At 52.2% G+C, this 15,063-nt stretch overlaps 1 protein-coding gene across 2 annotated transcripts in view; it reads right to left on the reverse strand.

Annotated features, from left to right (window-relative positions):
- Positions 1-3,337: 3,337 nt before the first annotated feature.
- Positions 3,338-15,063, reverse strand: part of UQCC1 (ubiquinol-cytochrome c reductase complex assembly factor 1) — a 96,123-nt gene continuing 84,397 nt past the window's right edge. Inside the window, exons 7-9 of one of the 2 annotated variants that reach the window (XM_010811543.4) lie at positions 11,339-11,416; positions 7,999-8,112; positions 3,338-4,822 (exon numbers count right to left, since the gene is read on the reverse strand). In XM_010811543.4, the coding sequence (XP_010809845.2) occupies positions 4,688-4,822; positions 7,999-8,112; positions 11,339-11,416 (327 nt within the window). In that variant the 3' untranslated portion in view covers positions 3,338-4,687. The remainder of the gene's footprint in view (positions 4,823-7,998; positions 8,113-11,338; positions 11,417-15,063) is intronic. The other variant, NM_001076508.2, reaches the window with a different exon arrangement.

Here is a 15,063-nt window from a genome sequence, read left to right on the forward strand (position 1 = left end):
GCCCAACTCCCCTGCTAACATTCGCACCAAAGCAGCGGGGTGGGGCTCAGAAGACACATGAGGCTGTGAGCTTCACTCTGTGATTTCTCCTCAGTAGACCTCCCTGGCCTGTCTCATAGGATAATGTAATTAGCACTTGAAAAAAACAAACCCACAACAAAGAGGATTCTTCAAGTTCCCCTTTTCTGCCAGACATCTCCCCGCTCCCAGGAAAGCTCTGGAAGGCTCCTCTTCAGGCTCCAGTTCAGTCAGGCATGAAGTCCTGACAATTTTATTCTATGCACCTTTGGAGTTTGAACTCCTTTAAATTTCTACCATTGCCCCCAGGCCCTCAAGCCAAGATGGCCGGAATCCTTGCTGACTATGTCCATGCACCCTGCACACGGCTGTGCATCCTCACTCCCACCAGGTCACAGTCCAGACGCAGTTACCAGGCTTTGATTCGTGGACTCACCTGGATCTCTGCAACCTTTTCTTCCCTTAACCACCAACTCAGTTGGCCCACTCAGTCTGAAAGTTTCCAGCCCTATGCCACAGATGCTCGCTTCCTGTTTTCCTTTCCACCTACCTAAACCTTGCCCATCCTTTACATCCCAACTCCTTTCAAGGCTTTTCTGACTCTGGAGCCTGAACCCTGTACTGACTTTCCCCGTTAATACGCCCGCAGTAACCCAAGAAGCTGGAATACCACTCTAGGTTTCCTTTTGCTTTTCAACGGAGCACAACTGGCCTTCCCCATGCCATGTTCCTTTTCTAGAACTCAAAGCATTGCACTTGAGTGTCAGACCGCCTGAGTCCACATGCAGGATGAATTCGGACCTCTCCAAGCTGCAGTCCTCCTCAGCAGTTAAGACAAGCTTATAGGTAATACTTACCTCACAGAATTGTCAGAGGATCAAATGAGATACTAAGTGAAAATACCAAGCAGCATCTGGCACAGAACACGAAAAATACTGGCTGAAGGGTGGGCTGGGCTTTAATCATAGTTTGATGTAAGAAAGCAATACTTGCAATGTTTAAATTTTTAGGCAATACTGAAAGCTTAGGGGAACTATTTGCTACACTGTTCAGGGTTTCTCATTTAAAAACCCTACACTGTTCTCTGAGATTAAGGAAAACATTTGTTTTTTCTGATTAATAAGCGTAATTCCTTTTATGTGACAGTGGGAACTATACAATCTTCGGCCGGCCTCACTTCTGCTGTTGGCTTCTAGGGAGCCCAGAGCAAGGTTTGTTTCTTTTTAAATTATTTTTGGTTGTGCTTGGTCTTCACTGCTGCACGCAGACTTCCCCTGGTTACATGACTTGGGTTGCTCATTGTTGGCGGTACCCAGGCTTCTCACTGAGGTGGCTCCTCTTATCGCAGAACACGGACTCTAGAACACAGGCTCAGTAGTTGTGACACACAGGCTTAAGTTGCCCACCGCATGTGGGAACTTCACAGATCAGGGATCGAACCCGTGTCTCCTGCATTGGCAGGCGGATTCTTAACCACTGGACAACCAGGAAGTCCCAGAGGAAGGTTTTATCCTCAACTGCAGGTTTCCTCACTGACCTGCGGGAGGCAGTGTTGGGTGGGAAGAGAGCGAGAGCCCCGGGGCTGAAGATGAGGGCTGGGTAGCCTTCCAGGCCTCTCTGAGCCATAGTCCCCTCACTTGCGTAAACAGGAGAAAGACCAGGAAGAGGAGAATACCTATTTAACAGGACTGCTTGAGACAACTGATAGACTGCCCCAAAAGTCATGTGTTAACATGATTTTTTTCCCCTCCCAATACTTGTATCTTATCTTTTAAACTTTGTTTTGCAGTTTTTACACCTGTTATCTCTTAATCTGCTGTTATCTTTTCTGGAAGTATGCAAAAGTGTTAAGTCACTCAGTCATGTCTGACTCTTTGACCCTATAGACTGTAGTCCGCCAGGCTCTTCTGTCCATGGAATTCTCCAAGCAAGAATACTGGAATTGGTTGCCATTCCCTTCCTCAAGGAATCTTCCCAACCCAGGTCTGGAAGTATACAGAATACAAGTAAAAGACAAAATTATTCCTAGAGAGCAATATCCCTGATGGCAAGAAACCACCTCTCTCACTTGTTCTGTATAACAATCTGCAATAGAAAAGCATTTAGCTATAGAAAGAATGTTTGGCTTTCATTCTTATTTGAAGGCCAAGGGAGGCACTTCATACTGAACTGTTAAAATAAGCTGAACTGTAGTACAGACTGAGAACAGTCCAGAAAGGGGCTCCTGTTTGGTGATTTAGTCATTGATTCCTTCTTTCATTTATCAAAGATCACCCTGATGCCTACTAAGGTCCAGGCATGCTGCTGGATGCTGGAGAAACAAAGCGGACTGATCCAAACACCAGCACCCACTCTCAAGGGGCTCACAGTGCAGGGTGGAGGGTGGGTATGTAAAAAAATAGTTCCACTGGAGGATACTGCCTGGGGTGGACAGGAGAGGTGGCATGGGGATATGTGGATTTCTATACACAGAAGAGGGGAGAGGATTCCAGGCAGAGAAAACATACAGGGTTGCCCCAAGTGGTTCAGTTTGCTCAGAGAAGAAATGGGCTGCTGCTGCTGCTGCTAAGTCACTTCAGTCGTGTCCAACTCTGTGCGACCCCATAGACAGCAGCCCACCAGGCTCCCCCGTCCCTGGGATTCTCCAGGCAAGAACACTGGAGTGGGTTGCCATTTCCTTCTCCAATGCATGAAAGTGAAAAGTGAAAGTGAAGTTGCTCAGTTGTGTCCGACTCTTAGCAACCCCATGGACTACAGCCCACCAGGCTCTTCCATCCATGGGGTTTTCCAGGCGAGAGTACTGGAGTGGGGTGAAATGGGCTAGAGACTCACAAAAATAAGAAGAGCCTGGCAGCCTCCAAGATGCCCATGGCCAGGAAGCGAGGGCTTTGGAAACATCACAGACGTGACAGATCGACATGGCTTTTTGAAACATGGCTCTGAATTACAAGTTGCAGTGTTTAATGATTACTCATCTTGTGGATACAGGACTTGGCCCTGCAGGTGGAGACCATCTGCTGCTGGAGGCATTCACAGAGGGCCCGTATGGACACAGGCCAACAGGGATGTTGAGAAAGGGAGTCCAGTTGTGGACCAGGGCTGAACTAAATGACCACTAATGTTCCTTCCAAATCAGAGATTCCATGATTCTAAAGCAAGCCCGGTAGCTGAACCGGGGCTGTGGGCTGGGCTCTGTGGTTAGGGAGCTGCCCTGGGCAGCAAATGGGTTAAGGCTCAAATAACTTTTATATATAAATTAATGTGTAGAGTTGGGAGCCAAAATCTGTTCCATTAATTTTTCCATCCATTCCAGGAGCAGTTAGGTACACACAGTAAAGTTTATTTTGGTGCATGGTATACTTCACTCCATTAAAAATAAATTAATCAGCAAATTCCTGCCTGGCTCGGCTCTGGTTTATGTAAATAGTGCCCAGCTGTAATGAGTTACAAGGTGTTATTATCTCACACACACAGAGGAGGCTTCACTCTGGAGCTCCGTGTGCAACAAAAGCATCTTAAATAAACTCAGAGAAGGCCGTTTGATTTGTAATGTTTTCACAGAAGTGGGATATACCTCATCCATATAGAGTTTCTTTATATGACTCATTTTATAGCAAGTTAAATGAAGGAAGTTTGATGGGGGTGGGGGGAGGGAGGGACAATATGGTTCTCCACCCCCTTCTTCAATTTAAAGAAAATCCCCCCAAAGATGACCCACACTCAGGGGGAGGAGACTAGTCCTCAGGGGCTCAGACCACGAGGGCTCTGCAGCACGTGCTCCGGAAGCTAGGAAGCGGGTGGTAGGCTGAGCACGGAGCGGGGTACTGGGGTGGTGCGATGAAGCCAGGAAGCATTCTCTTCCCCCCAGTATCTCATGTAAGGGGAGCCAAGGGAGGAAAGACAGCATGACTCTACCCCAGTCCAGTGGGGGCGTTGTGTGACAAAGGGAACTGTCTTGAGGCCTCAGGATGTGACAAGCCCCCTGGCCAGACAGGCCTCCTGGGTCCCCGAGGACGGGGTCAGCAGGAAAGAACAGTGACATTTCTGTGAACTGGAGACAGAAGCAGCGGCAGAGACCCCACCCCACCCGAACTTCCCTTGCTCCTGTCTCTGAGCTGGCACTGCTTCTCAACTCATGGCCTCTGCCACCTCAGGTGTGTTTCTAAAAAACCTGGGAATAAAGAAGAACCATGGCAGAGAGACGTCTCTGGGTCTTTTAATGGCCAACTCAAGCCCATGGCTCAAAGCTGGAGGACAGTGTGTGGTTACCCAGCCTGATTCAGCAGCATTACTCACTGCTTCTAGGCCACGGTGGGTCCTTGGGGGGAGGCAGCTGTCCCCTATCGAACCTACCCCCTTTCCCTTCTGTGGTCAGTTACACGGTTTCTGGAGGGCACTTGGGGAGCGTGTGAGGGAGCTCCTGCTCAGGGCTTCTCTTGAGGGAGAGGACGCCTTAGAAGGGCTACGGGTTCTCTCAGCACTGTACCCCACCCTATCAGACTCCTGGGCGTACTAAGAGGAAAACCAACACAAATGGGGCCAGGTATTTGACAGATGCTGTTCAAAGGTCAGTTCAGGCCACTTCCTGCAGGATCCTGAGCCAAACAGGCACCTCTCTTCTGGCAGTTCCTCAAAGCTAGCTGGCCAGCTGTTCGGAGGGACCAGCCCATCAAAGACCCTCGTCGTTATAAGTTGGGGAATGAGGCTTCAGGATGCTCTGAGGATTCTTCTCCACTAGAGGGCGCCAGCTCACCTCCCCTGTCAGAAGCAGATCCTCACCATTCATGGAGTCCAGGTACTGTATCTGCAACCAGACGAGAAAGTCACAAGAGCAGGACAGACATGAGGCGGCGCGTGAGGTGGTGGAAGGAACGAGCCTCCCAAAGGAGAGGACAGGGTTGGGGCAGGAGGGGCTTCTGACTATCCCAGCTCCCGAGCCCAGGGATCGGGGGAGGTCTCTGATTGCCCAGATTATTTCATTTAAGGGGGTTTGAAGAAACAAGTCATTAAGGAAGCTTTCTCAGGCCTTAGGGAATTCCCCGCTGTACTTCTGAATGGACACATGTCTGACACACAAGCACTGACTTTCTGAACTGCAAGGACTTTCCATGGAGTGTGTGCTGGGGGAGACATGTCCTTGGTGTGTTTGTGTATGTGTCTGTTAATTTCTCTTGTCTGAGAAAGGGGCCCATAAATAGTGATGTGTGTGTGTGTGTGTCTGTTAATTTAAGTTCCCTTGTCTGAGAAAGGGACACATAAATAGTGATGTGTACCCCACAGGTCTTAATAAGCACACCGCTAGTTTGTTCTTTAGTTGCAAAGTTGTGTCCAACTCTTTCGTGACCCCATGGACTGCAGCCCACCAGGTTCCTCTGTCCATGGGATTTCCCAGGCAAGAATACTAGAGTGGGTTGCCATTTCTTCCTCCAAAGGATCTTCTCGACCCAGGGATTGAACCCACATCTCCTGCATTGCCAGGCAGATTCTTTACCACTGAGCCACCAGGGAAGTCAGTAACTGCTAGTTACTGGAACTTAAAAGGATGCTTCTACTCTCCTCGAGTAGGCTCTCACCGCAGGGTTAGTGGGCGCCAGCTTCACCCCTCTAGGATGGCTCAGGGGGGGTTATCCCCCTGAACAATGTGGAGATGGGACACTGACAGAGAACATGTACAGCTGCAGGGAGGGGTGGTCGGGCAGTTGGCAAGAGGCAGGGGCTCTAACGAGTGGCCAGGCCTTGGGTGATAGAGGCCTCCTCTGGAAGGATTCCCAAGCTCCTCCTAGTAAGGAGAAGAGAAATGCTTTACAGGAGACAGGCAAACTCCAGGGCAAGAGCTGGATCAGGGCAGGAGTCAGCACTGGATTCAAAAGATGAGGTTCCACTGTGGAGGTGAGAAGGCAACTGGGGGGCAAGGAGAGGTGGCAGGAGTCAGGAACCTCACCTTTGCCTCAGATCCAACTCCCTATCCCAAGAGACCCTCCACTCCTGCTGCTTCGTTTTTAGCCTTCGGACCCTCGTGCTCACCCTGTCATATATACCTCACGCCTGGATCTCCAATCTCCAGATCTGCTCTGCTGTCTTCCAGGGCAAGAGATCAACCGACACTGTTATCTTCCCTAAAACCCACTCTTCTTTTCAATTACTCCATTCTGTCCTTAATGCCACCACTTTGCCCATCTCCTGGGTAGAAACTCTCAATTTAATCTCTGATTGGGTCTCGGGTGATCTACCAACTGGCATCACGGCCAGGACCAGCCTCCTGGTCTTCCCTGATTCACTCGCTCAGACTTAGTCCCTCCTTTCTTCAGCCTTCCACAGCACTCTGTTCCTGCCTGCATACATCACAGACTGACTTATTCCAGGGGAGCCTTGTGCCTGACTGGCTTGTCAAATCATGAGCTGGATCCTTGAGGGCAGGACTGGGTCTTAGTAATTTCTGCGCTCTCAACAGAGTGGCTGGCACAATAGGTGCTCAAAAGCTTTGCTGACAGAACTGGGTCCCCACCAAAGCTCACTGCTTGCCCAAGAGTTCCTTCACTGCTTTCCTACTGCCTGCCTCTCATCTGGGCACCAGGGGACTTCTTACGGGGGCACTGGTGTGGCAGTCCCTTCCTTCAGGGCCCTCAGAGAGGTCCCAGCTGTGCCCTTGCTGTGGCCCCTGGCACAAGCCCACCACAGCCAATGGAAAAGTTGGGCTGGTCTCTCAGAAAACATAGCATTTGCTTTGCCAATTGCTGCTCCTGTCTGAGGGCGGGTCCAGTCAACAGTGTGAGCCTCAGAGTTCTCTGTGGGTGGGGTCCTCTGGCCACACTGCCTTCTTCCCGGCTCTGGCAGATCTGAAGAACGGTCAAACAGAAGTCCTGGCTTCTGGGGTTCTCTACCCTCTGGGTCTGAAGAGCCCTAGTATGTAGTTTTTCCAGTAATCACCCAGCTGGCCCTGTCTTCTCCTCGGAGCCAGAGCCTGGCCTTCCCTTTCCTGGCTGTTGGAGGCTTGAAGGCCATGGACACAGGTGAATAAGGGAATGACTGTGAGGTGAGGCCCCTTCAGGTCCAGGAGCCAGGCCTACAAAGCAAAGGTGTGACTCATGGGACAGGCTGAGCTGGTGAGCTGTCTGGAGCAGCTGAGCCTCTAGTGGCCGTATGAATCACCCAGCTGTGCAGCCTGACTCACTGGACGACCCTGGAAAAGCCTACATGTGCCTCTTGCCTGCCACTCAGCTCCCTCGTCCCTAACATATGGATTTCTCATCAATACAGAATTAGGGGGGCAGAGAGAACAGGAGTGAATTCTCCCTGGGCTCAAGGAAAACTGTGTAGTTAAGCAGTCCTCACTCGAGAGCTCTCTCTTAGAAGCTTTGAGAGCCCTGGGCAGCCAGAGGAGTGAGGGATGAAGCGGGGGGACCCTGCTTGACGACAGGTAGCAGCACCCAGTGGGGAAAGGATCATGGGATGCTGCCTGGAGCCCAATCCTGCTAGAAGCCAGGGGTTCAAAGTGGGTAACCCAGGGGAGCTGCTCTGCACCCCGTGCTGTGGCCTTACAAGTGGACTGTGTGCGCCCAGGATCCAGCATAGCACTGGCACACGGCAGACAGCCGAGTGTGCAGTGAATCAACAACTGCAGGTTTATGAAAGCAGCAGGCCACTCTGCCCTTGTTCTTCTGTTCCTACTCCCCGCCCCCTGACCTAGCTCATGACTGGATCCAAAGAAGGGGCTCTTTTTTTTCTGGGGAGGGGGTCAGTGAAGTAGAAAAGGAGAGCTTTATTGCTTTGCCAGGCAAAGAGAGACACATCAGGCTTCTGCCTCGAAAACCTCTGTGTCTCCCAGAAGGTGCTCTTTGTCTATGCCCGCTGCTGATGTGATTTGGTTAGAACTCCCTCACACTGGAGTCTGGGAACTCAACCTCTCATGACCCTCTGAACTCCAGCAGCCACAGACCTCAGGAAGGGCCCTGGAGGGGAGGCCCTGGAGGGGCTGCTTACCTGTTTCCTCACATACTCTACCAACAATTCAAGTTGTCGAGGGTCTTCGCATTTCTGGTTGAAGAAGGTTCTCCAGAGGGCGGCCGCCAGCCCACGGTCATCTGAAAGGATCCCCTGGAACACACAGCACAACTGGTCTTTTGGGGCGAACGGCAGAGCCAGGAGACAGAAGCTGGGGATATCGTGAAGATGCGGGCAACCCTAGGATCAGCTCAGAGGACGTGACACAGAAACAGGGCAAGTGCGTGGCAGAGCTGGGAGGGGTCTGAGAGGGCATGTGGCCTGCCCCCTTCATTCAATAGAGGAGGAAAGTGGGACCCAGAGGAGCCAAGCGGCTGGATAAAAAGGTGGAAGCAGAGATGTGGTCATGTCTGATGGGCCGTCCTGGCCACAGCTGCCTACAGCATCGCCAGGCCCAGCCAACACCCGAGAGGAGAGATGGGAGCAGCAGTAGTTCTGGTGCCGTCCACAAGGAATGGGGTCAGCATATTGTGAGTGTATACTTTCTCTTAAGAATAGAGTGTTACGTGTTTTGCTCTCCTGGTCCAAGGACACACATCTGCACAGCAACTAGGTCTTTGGGGATGGGAGCCTGGCACCTTGGCCTCACTGTCACCCAGCTTTGGGGTGGCCCGGCCTCCTCCAAAGCAGAGGAACAGGCTGTCCGGCAGGACTGCCATGGGCCACAGGGGAGTGCTCAGAACCTGTGTGTGCCTACCATCGGCTGTCCTGGCACAGCAGAAAGCACACTGTTGGGAAGCCCAAATATCACAGAGGCCTGCATCATGGACTAGGGCCATGTTCTAGCTTAGAGCTCTGAGGAAGGAGAGGGGAGGGTCCTGCTTCCTGGGCAAGGGTGACTGAGGGACAGGCCCTGAGGAGCTGTTCTGTCCAGGTGCTAAGGCAGCATGTGGAACCAGAGGAAGTGCTGACTGGGCCTTGGAAGTCAGCTAGAAGGCCAGATCATGTCCTGGCCCTGTCAGTTCCCAGCTCAGAGATGGTGGGCAATTTACTAAACCCAAGTCTCAACTTTCCCATCTGTTAAATAGAGACTAAAATTGCTGCCCTACTTATAGCATCTTTGAATTATAAGACAGAACATAAAGGCATTTTGTGAAGTGTGATATGAAGATTAGGCTTTGACATGGAGCTGTGAACAGAACTGAAACAACAGTGGGATCTGGGGACTGGACTGCCTGAATTCAAATGGCAGCTCCGTCACTCGGCAGCTGTGTGTCCTTTGGAAAGCCACTAGCCCTTCCTGAGCCCTGGTTTCTCATAACCTGAATGAGCCAAGTAACACCTGTGCCACAGAGTTGTGAGAATTAAGAGACAATGGTCATGGAAGGCTCTGTAAGCGGTAAGGACACTACACAAAGGGCCAGGATCACATATTCGAGGTCCTGCTGTGGTCAGGCCCCCGGGGCACTATGGTGCCTGAGGTTTGGCTTTAGGGCTGGGGCCAGGAAGGGCTGGGGCCAGTAGCGGGTACGGGCAGTTTGAAGGAAAAACTGTTCACCTGTCTCAAATGCCCCCTTGCTAAACACCCCCCACAATTCCACAGCTTAAGAGACTGTCCTGGCACAATGGCTGAGTCGGGAAAACCAGCTTCTTCCGGCATATGGGGGACAGGAGCCAAGAACAAGCTCGGGCACATCACCGTTCTCCAAGCTATTTGCTAACACAACAGCCTGCCTGTGTCTGAAGTGCCCTGGGCACATGCCGGAGTGCTGCTGGCAGCAACTCATATGTGCTACATGAGAGGGAACAGGAGTGGGAGCGAGTATTATGAGGACTTAGAAAACGAGCCCAGAGCACAGGACAGCAAAAGCCCCGGGAGCCAGGGCCTGCCACAGACAGGCAGCCTCGGCGATGGGTGAGATGGCTGGGAAGGGGCAAATCTATAATCAACTACGAGGAACAGGATGATTCAGACTCAGGTTAACAATGATAGCAATGTGACTGGTTCAGACTGTCAAGAGCTTCTTGCCACACCTGGCTCTGATGACCAGGTGGAAACTGTATGCCGGGAAGAAATTGTTACCCTGGCTGGGAAGATAAGTGCGCTCAGAGGTTCTCGAGCGAAAGTGGTTAATGTGAGGTCACGGGATGGTGCTGACCAGCTCGAGTCAGGATATGGTGGCTGGCACAGAGCAGGAGCACAATACAAGAGGCTGAATAGATCAGTGAGCCCCACTTCAGCCCTCTTCCCACCACAATGCTAGTAAGCTGAAGACAAATGGGAGACTGGTCTGAGGGAGGAAGCAGGAAAAAAATGGGTGCCTAGAAGGCAAAAATTAGTTTGCCTAACAGTTTTTCCACAGTCTACTAGAATAGTGACTTGTTTTCCCTCACGACACAAAAAAAGCATCCTTCCAGAAACTGAGATGCCTAGGTCTAGAGGAACTGAGAGGAAGCCAACAAACTCTGGCCCTGGAGGACCCTGGAAGTAGACTGTGGCCCAGAGGAGGAGCGGAGAATAGGAGAATAGTATTTACTATTTACTGGGCACAGAGTTTCCATTTGGGAAGATAAGAGAAAATCCTGGAGATGGCTAGTGGTCATGGCTGCTCAAACGTGAATATACTCAATGCCACTAAAATGTACACTTTAAAATGGTAAATTTTATGTTATGTAAATTTTGCAATAAAAAATGAGACAGATCTAAATGTCATTAGGTAGGACATCCAAGATATACTGCGCAGTTAAAAAAAGCAAGTTACAGAATGGTGAGCGTAGTATAACTTTCATTTGCATAAAGAAAACAAATCCATAGGTGCTTGTGTATGTACAGGTAACAACTGTAAGGACACCCAATAAACTATTAACAAGGTTTTCCTCTGGGACAGGGAGCTGGGCAGGCGAGAAAAGGGGCCTTCTATTTTCTATTTCAACCATTTAGGCAGAGTTTCATGAATTTTTAAATGAGTGCGTACTGCTTTTATAACTGAAGCCCCCAAAAGCGTGTGACTTGTCTGGCAGACCGTGCTGCTGATGTGGGCATGCCTTCCTCTCTCTGGAGCATCTGGGGCTGAGATATTGACCGACCTGCCTGTGTCCCTCCATCCAGCACCCCACAGGCACTCAATAAACGCCAGCTAGTTGAATGATCTGGCCATACTACGTAGTGTGTGCTTTCTCAAGTACCAGGCAAACTGCTGGGCGCGCTCATTCTGGTTGCTGAGTCAATGAAGGTGAGGAAATAGTAAAATACTAAGTAAAACAGTAAAATAATGGCAGGCAGTGACGACGGCCCCTGAAGCTTCTTTCAGAAGTTCTCATCGACAGCCTTTGTTGGGGGAGGTCACTGTTCTGTCCAAGGCTTGGTAAACCATCTTACCTCATCATATCCTAAGATTGCGGCATAGAAGTTATTTGTCATAAGCATCATGTTCTTCTTCAGGATATAGGGATTAACCTACAGAAACAAAATGGCAAAAACAAAAGTATAAAAGAAAGGAAAAAAACCATAAAGTATGATTTTTGGCTCCTGACTGACACGGACAGCAGAACCAAGAAAGAAGGCCCCTGACAGGTCAAACTCCCACCCCATCCTCCTATTTCCCTGCTCTGTCAGGATTCTCCCCAATTTGACAACTTCTTTTAGACTTTGGTCCCGAATTATACAAAGCAGTACTCAGTTTTATGAACTAAGCCCCAACTACATGTCAGGCTCTGTGCTGGATCCTATGAACACAAAGAAAAAGAAACGGCTTCTTGACTGGAGAAGCACATTGTCTAGTAAAAACAGACCTGTATTAATAAAAAAAAAAAAAAAAAACACACTGCAACACGTTACCTCCAATTCTATCCCCAAAGTGGGGAGCGATAAGTAAACTTTAGTACAAATGGTCTCTGCTTGGGGCGGGGGTGGTGGTGCTGCCGCGAAGTTCTCTAAGGAGGCGATGTTTAACTGGACCTCAGAGGAAGAGTCGTCTGACGAGAGAGCTGGGGGGTAGGAAAGAGGACATTCGAGACACAGGGCATAAGCTGTACAAGGTGCAGGGGCAGGAAAGAAAATGAGGGAGGGCGAATGGGCAGGAACAGCAAGGAGTCTGATGCAGCAAAAGCACAAAGGAAGTGGCCAGAGGTGGGGAGAGGGGGAGAGAGGCCGGGCTGTGAGCGGGATGCTGAGGGGAAAGGCAGGTGGGGAGAGGGGGAGAGAGGCCGGGCTGTGAGCGGGATGCTGAGGGGAAAGGCAGGTGGGGAGAGGGGGGAGAGAGGCCGGGCTGTGAGCGGGATGCTGAGGGGAAAGGCAGGTGGGGAGAGGGGGGAGAGAGGCCGGGCTGTGAGCGGGATGCTGAGGGGAAAGGCAGGTGGGGAGAGGGGGAGAGAGGCCGGGCTGCGAGTGGGATGCTGAGGGGAAAGGCAGGTGGGGAGAGGGGGGAGAGAGGCCGGGCTGTGAGCGGGATGCTGAGGGGAAAGGCGAGCCCCTGAGGCTGTGAGGAGGACGGGCACAAAGGAAGTGGCCAGAGGTGGGGAGAGGGGGAGAGAGGCCGGGCTGCGAGTGGGATGCTGAGGGGAAAGGCAGGTGGGGAGAGGGGGGAGAGAGGCCGGGCTGCGAGTGGGATGCTGAGGGGAAAGGCAGGTGGGGAGAGGGGGGAGAGAGGCCGGGCTGTGAGCGGGATGCTGAGGGGAAAGGCAGGTGGGGAGAGGGGGGAGAGAGGCCGGGCTGCGAGCGGGATGCTGAGGGGAAAGGCAGGTGGGGAGAGGGGGGAGAGAGGCCGGGCTGTGAGCGGGATGCTGAGGGGAAAGGCAGGTGGGGAGAGGGGGGAGAGAGGCCGGGCTGTGAGCGGGATGCTGAGGGGAAAGGCAGGTGGGGAGAGGGGGGAGAGAGGCCGGGCTGTGAGCGGGATGCTGAGGGGAAAGGCAGGTGGGGAGAGGGGGGAGAGAGGCCGGGCTGTGAGCGGGATGCTGAGGGGAAAGGCAGGTGGGGAGAGGGGGGAGAGAGGCCGGGCTGTGAGCGGGATGCTGAGGGGAAAGGCAGGTGGGGAGAGGGGGGAGAGAGGCCGGGCTGTGAGCGGGATGCTGAGGGGAAAGGCAGGTGGGGAGAGGGGGGAGAGAGGCCGGGCTGTGAGCGGGATGCTGAGGGGAAAGGCAGGTGGGGAGAGGGGGAGAGAGGCCGGGCTGTGAGCGGGATGCTGAGGGGAAAGGCAGGTGGGGAGAGGGGGGAGAGAGGCCGGGGCTGTGAGCGGGATGCCTGAGGGGAAAGGCAGGTGGGGAGAGGGGGGAGAGAGGCCGGGCTGCGAGTGGGATGCTGAGGGGAAAGGCAGGTGGGGAGAGGGGGGAGAGAGGCCGGGCTGCGAGTGGGATGCTGAGGGGAAAGGCAGGTGGGGAGAGGGGGGAGAGAGGCCGGGCTGCGAGTGGGATGCTGAGGGGAAAGGCAGGTGGGGAGAGGGGGGAGAGAGGCCGGGCTGTGAGCGGGATGCTGAGGGGAAAGGCAGGTGGGGAGAGGAGGGAGAGAGGCCGGGCTGTGAGCGGGATGCTGAGGGGAAAGGCAGGTGGGGAGAGGGGGGAGAGAGGCCGGGCTGCGAGTGGGATGCTGAGGGGAAAGGCGAGCCCCTGAGGCTGTGAGGAGGACGGGCACAAAGGAAGTGGCCAGAGGTGGGGAGAGGGGGGAGAGAGGCCGGGCTGCGAGTGGGATGCTGAGGGGAAAGGCGAGCCCCTGAGGCTGTGAGGAGGACGGGCACAAAGGAAGTGGCCAGAGGTGGGGAGAGGGGGGAGAGAGGCCGGGCTGTGAGCGGGATGCTGAGGGGAAAGGCGAGCCCCTGAGGCTGTGAGGAGGACGGGCACAAAGGAAGTGGCCAGAGGTGGGGAGAGGGGGGAGAGAGGCCGGGCTGCGAGTGGGATGCTGAGGGGAAAGGCGAGCCCCTGAGGCTGTGAGGAGGACGGGAGAACAGGATGGGCTGAACTAGTGAGACTGTTCATGTGAACGGACTGCTCCAGAAACGCAATGTCAGTGAGACTGTGGAGCCTCAGGTAGAACTCCTCTCAGGGAACAGCCAGGTGAGCCTGAGGAACCCAGAGTGCAGTTCACGAAACCTCTTAAACAGGATAAAACTTTGACTCTGGGAATCTGACCTCCAGGAATATGCTTAGGGAAAGGGGTCCATGTTTCATTCCTCTCTGGCATCCCAGCAGAAAACTTGGTGTCAAACGTAATACATAGAAAGGGCTCGTTGACTATTTAAATGGACAAGTTTCAGAAACAACCCTGTCATTTGGAATTTTATATGGAGAATAAGGTTTGTGCTTAACAACTGTGACCGTTGCCCACCATCATCTTCTCCATTTACTGAGCACCTGTTATGGGCCATGTGCTTTACGGACATCATCTCTTCTGCCACTGGAGCTCAGAGAGGTAGATGTGCTATCATCATGCCTTTATAGACACAGAAAACTGAGACTCAGATAGGTGAGGTGACGTGCTCTAGATCCCACAGCAAAGTAGTGATGAAGTATCCAGGTCAGTCTGAATCCCAAGTCCATGTGCCTGACATTCCACCAGGTTCCTGCCTCCGGGAAGATGATTTTATTTTGGGTCATAAATCAAATACTGAATGATTTCATCCTGTGGTTTATCACTAGTCTCTGAAGAAGGGCAGAAAGGAGTACTGAAAGGATCTGGAGTTAGTCAGAAAACCTGGGTTCAAGTCATAATTCTGCTGTATACCTAGGATGCGATCTTGGGCAAGTCAAGCAACCTATCTATGTCCTTGTCTTTGAAATGCCCTACACAGAGGACTGGTTTGTAGAGCAAATGAATTAGCATGTACTTCATTCATCTGTTCACTCATTCATTTATTCCACGATGTATGCTGAAAGCCTTGGTAAGCTGCAAAGTGCTCTGCAAATGCAAGGAATTATGAGTAATTCCTTCTGGTTTGTTTATATAAAACTAAAACCAGCTCCAATACTTTATAGTCATGGACAGTTTTCAAAAAGAGAGAGAGAGAATTGTGAGACTCAAGACTGGAAAATGTGAGACTGGACGCAGCCAGTGGTGCAACCCATGACCTTTCCCACCCCACCTTCACCCAGGCCAAAACAGCCGTCCGTCTTTTG

This window comes from Bos taurus, chromosome 13 (assembly GCF_002263795.3).
Source record: "Bos taurus isolate L1 Dominette 01449 registration number 42190680 breed Hereford chromosome 13, ARS-UCD2.0, whole genome shotgun sequence".
Taxonomy (NCBI): domain Eukaryota; kingdom Metazoa; phylum Chordata; class Mammalia; order Artiodactyla; family Bovidae; genus Bos; species Bos taurus.